The sequence below is a fragment of the Silene latifolia genome, chromosome X (assembly GCF_048544455.1).
Source record: "Silene latifolia isolate original U9 population chromosome X, ASM4854445v1, whole genome shotgun sequence".
NCBI lineage: Eukaryota > Viridiplantae > Streptophyta > Magnoliopsida > Caryophyllales > Caryophyllaceae > Silene > Silene latifolia.
The window spans coordinates 298,112,962-298,120,264 of NC_133537.1; the positions used below are offsets into that span (position 1 = coordinate 298,112,962).

At 39.7% G+C, this 7,303-nt stretch overlaps 2 protein-coding genes across 2 annotated transcripts; one reads left to right on the top strand and one right to left on the bottom strand.

Moving 5' to 3' along the window:
• Positions 1–89: 89 nt before the first annotated feature.
• On the top strand, positions 90–1,756 carry LOC141617099 (anthocyanidin 3-O-glucoside 2'''-O-xylosyltransferase-like). The gene has a single exon (XM_074434275.1). The coding sequence runs from the start codon at positions 341–343 to the stop codon at positions 1,715–1,717; it is 1,377 nt and encodes a 458-aa protein (XP_074290376.1). The 5' UTR covers positions 90–340; the 3' UTR covers positions 1,718–1,756.
• A 517-nt stretch (positions 1,757–2,273) lies between these two features.
• Positions 2,274–5,533, bottom strand: LOC141617101 (E3 SUMO-protein ligase MMS21-like). The gene is made up of 7 exons (XM_074434277.1): positions 5,273–5,533; positions 5,082–5,153; positions 4,134–4,244; positions 3,927–4,037; positions 3,382–3,521; positions 2,770–2,855; positions 2,274–2,678 (listed from the first exon to the last, which is right to left on the bottom strand). The coding sequence occupies exons 1-7, from the start codon at positions 5,366–5,368 to the stop codon at positions 2,527–2,529; spliced, it is 768 nt and encodes a 255-aa protein (XP_074290378.1). The 5' UTR covers positions 5,369–5,533; the 3' UTR covers positions 2,274–2,526.
• Positions 5,534–7,303: the final 1,770 nt, after the last annotated feature.

Here is a 7,303-nt window from a genome sequence, read left to right on the forward strand (position 1 = left end):
CTTTTGTCTCAACTATGTAAGTGGGCAATATTTGACCCGTTTTAACTATAAAACGGATATCTCCGTCTTAAAAACAAAATTGTTGAGGAAATAGGGATGGGAGAGAGAAAAAAAAAAGCTGATTGATTAATGGAGTGTTTTTAGGAAAAAATAAAGATAATAAAATAAAAGAATTACTTAGTCAAGGCCTGCTCCTTAAGAATCGTGATCTAACAAGAATTTTATCTTCATTTTTTTTTTCTTGAATCTCATTGTGAAGGTAAAACAACCTTCACTAGCATCATCTCCTTCACAAGAAAAAAAAAAAAAAAAAAAAAAAAAAACGAAACCGGGAAAAAAAATGGAGAAAAAACTCCATGTAGTGATGTTTCCATGGTTTGCCATGGGACACATGACACCATTTCTACATCTAGCTAACAAACTTGCTGAAAGAGGCCACAAAACCACCCTCTTACTCCCTAACAAGTCTAAACTCCACCTTGAACTCCTTAATCTTCATCCTTCTCTTATCACTCTTCATCCAATCACCGTCCCCCACGTCGACCCTCTTCCTCAAGGTACTGAGACGGCCTCCGACATCGCCATCCATCTCACTAACCACCTTGCTACTGCCCTCGACCTCACCCAGCCTGAGGTTAAGGCCATTGTTGCCACCCTATTGCCTGTAGACCTTATGTTTTATGATATGGCTCATTGGATACCTGAAGTTGCATCTCTGTTTAACATCAAAACTGTGTGTTACAAGGTGGTTTGTGCTGCGTCTCTTGCCATTGCAGTGGTCCCGGCTAGGAATTTGGCTCGTGATAGGCCCATCACGGAGGAGGACGTGGCACAGCCTCCGCCGGGCTACCCCTCCAAGGATGTTGTCCTACACGGGCCTGAGGCTAGGAGCTTACTTTTTATAGGGTTGGAATTCGGTAGCGGGCTTACGTTTTATGAACGTGTTAGTATGTCAGTGGCGTCTTCTGATGCCATTGCCATACGTACGTGTCGTGAGATTGAAGGCTCGTTTTGCGACTACATGGGTAGCCAATACAACAAGCCTGTTTTCCTGACGGGACCAATCTTACCCGAGTCCGGTCCTGCCAGGGGGTCACTGGACGCCCCATGGGCCGAGTGGCTAGGCCAGTATGCCCCAGGGGAGGTCATCTTCTGTGCTTTTGGGAGCCAATTCATCTTGGAGCAGGATCAGTTCCAAGAAATAGTCCTCGGATTTGAAATGACCAATTTACCCTTCCTCGTTGCTGTCAAGCCTCCAACCGGGTGCGCCTCAATCGAGGAGGCTTTGCCAGAGGGATTCAAGGAGCGAGTTGGCGATAGAGGAGTGATCACGGGCGGGTGGGTCCAACAACCGCTTATACTAGCTCACCCATCCGTAGGATGTTTCGTGAACCATTGCGGGTTTGGATCGATGTGGGAGTCCTTGACGGCTAAGAGCCAAATAGTTTTAGTACCGCAATTAGGCGATCAAATATTGAACACAAGGTTAATGGCCGGGGAGCTTAAGGTGGCTGTGGAAGTAGAGAAAACAGAGAATGGATGGGTGTCTAAGGAGAGTTTATGTAAGGCAATAATGTCAGTTATGGATGAAAAAAGTGAAATTGGTTGCTTGGTTAAGAATAATCATGCAAAATGGAGGGATATGATTTCTAGCCAAGGGTTTATGAGTGGTTACATTGATAATTTTGTTAAGGATTTGCTAAATCTTGTTGCTTAATTTTAAATGTTCCGATTTTAAGGAGGTTTAGTTTTATCATTTCTTCATGTACAATAAACAATCCTCAGGTCGAAGTTTCTATTGAGTAGTCTTAAAGTTAGTCAAAAACTAGTTATATTTTGATTTGAAAAATCAAAGTCAAGATCAAGATCGTATTAATCATGAAATGAGTATTTCAATGAAAGTTTTTCCTATTAGCGAGAGATTAATCGTGTTATTTTATAAAATTTTACTGATAATATATTTTTAGCCGCAACTTTTTATCATAGAAAATCAATGAATTTTTTTCATATATATGATTCTTTAAACGAAAAAAAGTATTCCTTTTTATATCATAAAAAGATTGAAGAGAATTTTGTGTAGAATGTAAAATTTTAAATGACATAAATATATAAATCTGAAAGATTATGTTATTATAGCCCACCATAAAATAACTAAACTTTATTTTAGGAAATATGTTTAGGCGGGAAAATTTGAAGTTTTGCCTATTCATTTAGTAAATAGGGGATTCGTTTAGTAAATAAATAGGGGATTGGGAAAGAAAATGCGTAAATGAGGATGTAAAAAGCTCATATCATTTATACGACAGACGTGGATAACTGTTCGCATAGGAAGAAAAACGGATTGTTACCCTGTAAACTATACAAGCTCCAAATGTTTTGGATGAAGAATTTGTAAATCCATCATCAAATACTAACATTAAATCCAAAAGATTGAATTTCTTCGTCGGCTACTTACTCGTTTTTCTTAAGAAAGCTCTAGTAGAATAATAGATACCAATAGAGTGATTAATGAAAGTAACATACAATCTATGATGAATCACCACTGTCACTAAAATTAGTGAAGTCTTCAAAAGCACCAGGTGCCTCAGTTTGTTTGTTTTGTGAACGCATTTCCTCTATCTCGACAGGTAACAAGGTGTCGCAAACCACTCTTGCAGCACGCAATGCTTTTGGACAACCTGAAACAAAGAGAAATACATGAAGAATAAAAAGCAAGGGAGAGAGGCTTGAAAACAAACGTGACCAGATCTTACGAGTGATGGTGAATACCTGCAACAGGGCAATTGTTTGTTTTGGTCGCCTGCCTTATATATTGCATAATTGCTTCCTTTTCATAGACATGCTTGCAATCCATGCTGCCATATTGAACATGTTGAGAAGATTAGCAAGGTAGATGTAACAGAAAAGATAGCATCTCTAAATAAAATTTAGTAAGATTACTTGTTTGTTCTCTAGAGGAAACGAAGGTTCAATTTGTGAGCACTTGAAAGTTGAAACTGAATCAAGGATGCAACCAAAGACTTTTGACTAATCAACAGGCAAATGTAAATGGCAGAAAGTTTTTTGAAGCCTTTGTGTGTATTGTTCTACAGTCTTAAGCCTTGACTCAATATTTGCTTCTATGGTGTACGAGTATCTATATGGCGACTGATGCTGTGATACTAAATACCATTTGATGACCCCAACTCATTTTTCTTAGTAAAATAGATCACAGTTAATTATCAGTTACTGGTTAGGCTTGACAATTCAATCATTTCATCTTTTCTGGAAGATCATGAACATAATCTGTTTATTGAAAACTTAACACACAATTGACTGTACAAAAAGAATAATTGTTTCCTTCTAACCCAAATCACTCGAAAGAAAATCTTGAGTACAAACCTTCGAACAGGTTCCGATAAATCAGTGACAGCTTTCCCAGTTATTGGGCACACTGTATTCAAAAGTCCAAATTGTGTAGTAGTCATCACGATTTCTTCCTGCTCTTCGCCAGGCATTGGCTGACCTGCATGATGAACATTCTGCAACCAAGCCGTATCACGTCATAAGCAATATAGCCCACATGCGCATATGAAAAATACACAGTGGAGTGGCAGCTAAAATATACCCCGTATACAAATAATGTACAGTTCAAGACATACAGAGTACATCCACCATCTGCATACGAAAATAGAATGTGGAGTAGCAACTAAAATAGATATGAATAGTGTTGCTCAGCATGCTTTTTCTGTTTGCAAGTCTTTTAACAATTTAACCATACAATTCACAGATCTAAATGAGTTCACTGCCATGCATGTGACCTTAACAAGTTAACATCAGTTCCTAATTTTGGAAAAACAAATAAAAGTATAAAAAGTACACCTGATTACACAGCTTGAACCAGCTGACTCAAAAACATGAAGTCCACAAAACTGAATGCAACATACCCAAACGGCTTCTCTGAAGCGACGTAGGAAAGGATCCTTTTGAAGATTTGCAGCAGATTGACCCTTGAACTTTGATTTTTCACCATCAAGCATCTTCTTAAAGTTAGTTAGCTATGAATTTAAGCACATATAAAACTCTCAGACCGTCAGAAATTTAGTACGAGTAATAACAAATACAAAAGGATGAGATTGGTTCAGTTATGGAACCTGTGGACCAGGCTGGTATTTTTCTCCAACCGATTGCATAACACTGGAAAAGCTGTTGCATTCCTCATTAGCATACAATAGTTCTAAAACAGCGTCTTCAAGCTCTTTTACCTGCACATCCGTTTGATCCTTAGCCCGCAGAATAGAAGCTGAACTTAATGTCTTGATCAAGACCAAGGGTCGATATCTCAACAATAAAAGAACATGTTGAACAGGAACGTTGGCAATCCAGAATCCTATGACCCACATCGAAATTGGTTTGCTCCCCTAAAAAACTTCCCAATTTTGTAGGATATCTACCCTTACTTCCTAAAAAACTTCCCATATTGATTTCAGAGCTAAATCAACCCCGTCCCTTTCTAAAGTTTGATACTCCGTTACTAAGTTTTCAGCTTCCTGTGTCTAAATGTTCCGACTTCCTTACATGACATGATACTCTCACTTCATGTTATTGTAAGAAAATAGGTCAATAATAAAAACCTTGTGACCCTTATCACCTATTTGAATGAGGAAGTTTATCATCTTATAGCCCGGACTATCTCCTAGTGATGTTATTATCATTCTATCGTCCTCTTATTTCACAAAATAGCCACATCTGAAATTTGACACCATGTCACATCCAACACTCGCAGCTAAGTCTGAGTAAAATTGAAAAGCAAACGAGTTCCTTACACTGTGATACAGAAAGTTTTATGTTCTGCTCGCTACACCACCACATTTATCTTTGGAAATTCGACTATTTATCACACCAACCATCTAAATTGCCATATGCATAGATACATAACAGTTGTAATATCAAAGAAACTAAGCTAAACATCAATCATTCCATATAATCACTCGTAAATTCAAACACCATCTCTACCCAAAATTAAGTTCAATACTAGTCTTTGATTTAGCATAAACTAAAAAAGAGTTGAATTTCATTGAGAAACGAGTATAAACAATAACCTGCTGAGTTCGATTAAGTTTCTCCATTTCGACAGCGATTTCTTGCATCGCGTAAATGGATTTCCGAATATCCTGAAATCACAAATACACAAATACAATCATGGTTAAGTAATTCGAAATAAAACGGAAACAGAAGAAAAGAAGTAATCAAATAATTACACCAAAAACAAGGAAGAGAGAAAATATAATACAGCAAGAATAGGCTGATTGTCGGAGGACAATGTGTTAACTGCGTTTTTAATTTTGGTCGGAACATCGCTTGCCCGATTTGCAGATGTGGACGCCATTTTCGTCTCAATTTCTCTAATTTCTGATTAATTTCTCAGTTTTTTAGGGTTTCAACCTGAATTTGTGGAATTTTAGAGGGAAATCTTTGCATTTGGGGTTTTGGCGGGATATACTATAAGTCTATAACTACGGGTTGAAAAGCCCGTGCATCAATGCACGGGAGTGACGGGACTCATATTAGGATCATTTTTAATAATAGGTATGTTGAAAATCCTAACAATCCCTACTAAACTAAAAGAATAAGGCTCTGTTTGGCACGATACTTCAGGTAGCTTATTTGACCAAAGAACTTATTTGACCAAAATTCCAGCTACCTAATTTTTTTGCAAGTGTTTGGCAAGCAGCTTATTTTGTAACACCCCCGCACACCAGAATGCCTTATCAAGGACCATCCCAGTGTACGAAGGTGTTACCATCTCAGTCACCCGAGGTAGTAGATCAAGTAGATAATAAAAGAACGCTTATAATATATTACGTTAACTCTTTACAACCAAATTACAAAGCGTGATACAAAGTGATAACTATGACTACTGTAGAGCTCATGAGTTAGGACATCTACTCCGGTATCGTGGTAACTCAATCCCTTCCAAGCCCATCAGCAAAAAGACCAACTGCACCTGCTAACCAACTGCTCACCATCCCCGAATGGATCACCACAGTTTTGAAAACACAACACGGGGTCAGTTACTGAACAATTAAAGTAAGACAAGTACCATATGCAACCAGCTGATCATCCTCCTCTTCCGGTCTCCCGATCTCACACAGTAACCGACTACACACCGAGGTGTGTAGCCCAGTCAGATTACCCATCGCAACAGGTAATCCTCGCCACCAGTGGGGGGACCGCAGCCAATCCCCACCTAAAACCCGCTCATCAACGAGCGATATCCCTGTCCCTTAATGTGCACATCCTCTCCCGTGGCGAGTTCCACGGAGGGCGAACTAGAGTGTGAAGCCACTCCCGCAAGTGACTACACCACAATCATCACAACACCACCACTACCACCACACCAACACCAACACCACACCAACGATGATCAGCAGACAACAATCATACACAGTACAACAAAACAATCTCAAATCAATTAAACAGGAACTGAATAGGGAAACCCTACCTTATCATCCACCATGAAAATGCATCCACAACCGGCCAAGCAAGACTCCGCGACACATCCTACAACGGTAACCACATCCTATTACAAGACTACCCCAATAATTTACAGAAAGGACAACGAACAGCGACTTACCTAGTGACACGGACCGACGGTGACAAAGACGACATCCTCGCACGCATCCTTCTTATGTAAACCCGTCCCCTTCCATGGTTAAGGTCTAGGCGATATGAGAGTGTAGGGAGAGGTGAGTGATAGGTGAGAGAGAGAGACAATCTAGGGTTGGAGTGAAAAAGGAACCGTCGAAATGAAATGAAACTTGCGAACTTGCATTTTATATTGACGCGTCGACAGCAGCTATACTCGGTTGAGTACTCTCATACTCGGCCGAGTAAGCTCTACTCGGTCGAGTATTCACTCTACTCGACCGAGTGGTCCCTACTAGGTCGAGTAACCGCTCACGTAAGACACTTATCTCCACTTAATCTCTCACCTATCCCCTCCTAAGGTCTTCCCCGGGTCAAAGGGTCGGTCAAACGGGTCCTTAAACATCGTGGGTATTACAGTCTTCCCCCCTTAAAAGGAACTTCGTCCTCGAAGTTCAACCCATACATCTCAACAACTAGGTTAACCACCTATGTGACGCCCGATATAACACAAAAGATGTACCGAACTCCGACACTCCGACCACCACACAACAACACAAGATGCACTACTACAAAACACCCAATGTACAAGACCCCGACCACTACAAAGTTCACAACTACATTACTCACATATATAGCATCCAATTCTAATTCTCATGTCGATTACCACAATTAA

Coding starts and splice junctions, on each gene's coding strand:
- LOC141617099 (XM_074434275.1), top strand. CDS start 341: ATGGAGAAAAAACTCCATGTAGTGATGTTTCCATGGTTTGCCATGGGA.
- LOC141617101 (XM_074434277.1), bottom strand. CDS start 5,368: ATGGCGTCCACATCTGCAAATCGGGCAAGCGATGTTCCGACCAAAATT. Junction 4,038..4,133: donor AATACCAGCCTGGTCCACAG/GTTCCATAACTG, acceptor TTAAATTCATAG/CTAACTAACTTTAAGAAGAT. Junction 3,522..3,926: donor GCTTCAGAGAAGCCGTTTGG/GTATGTTGCATT, acceptor GCTTGGTTGCAG/AATGTTCATCATGCAGGTCA.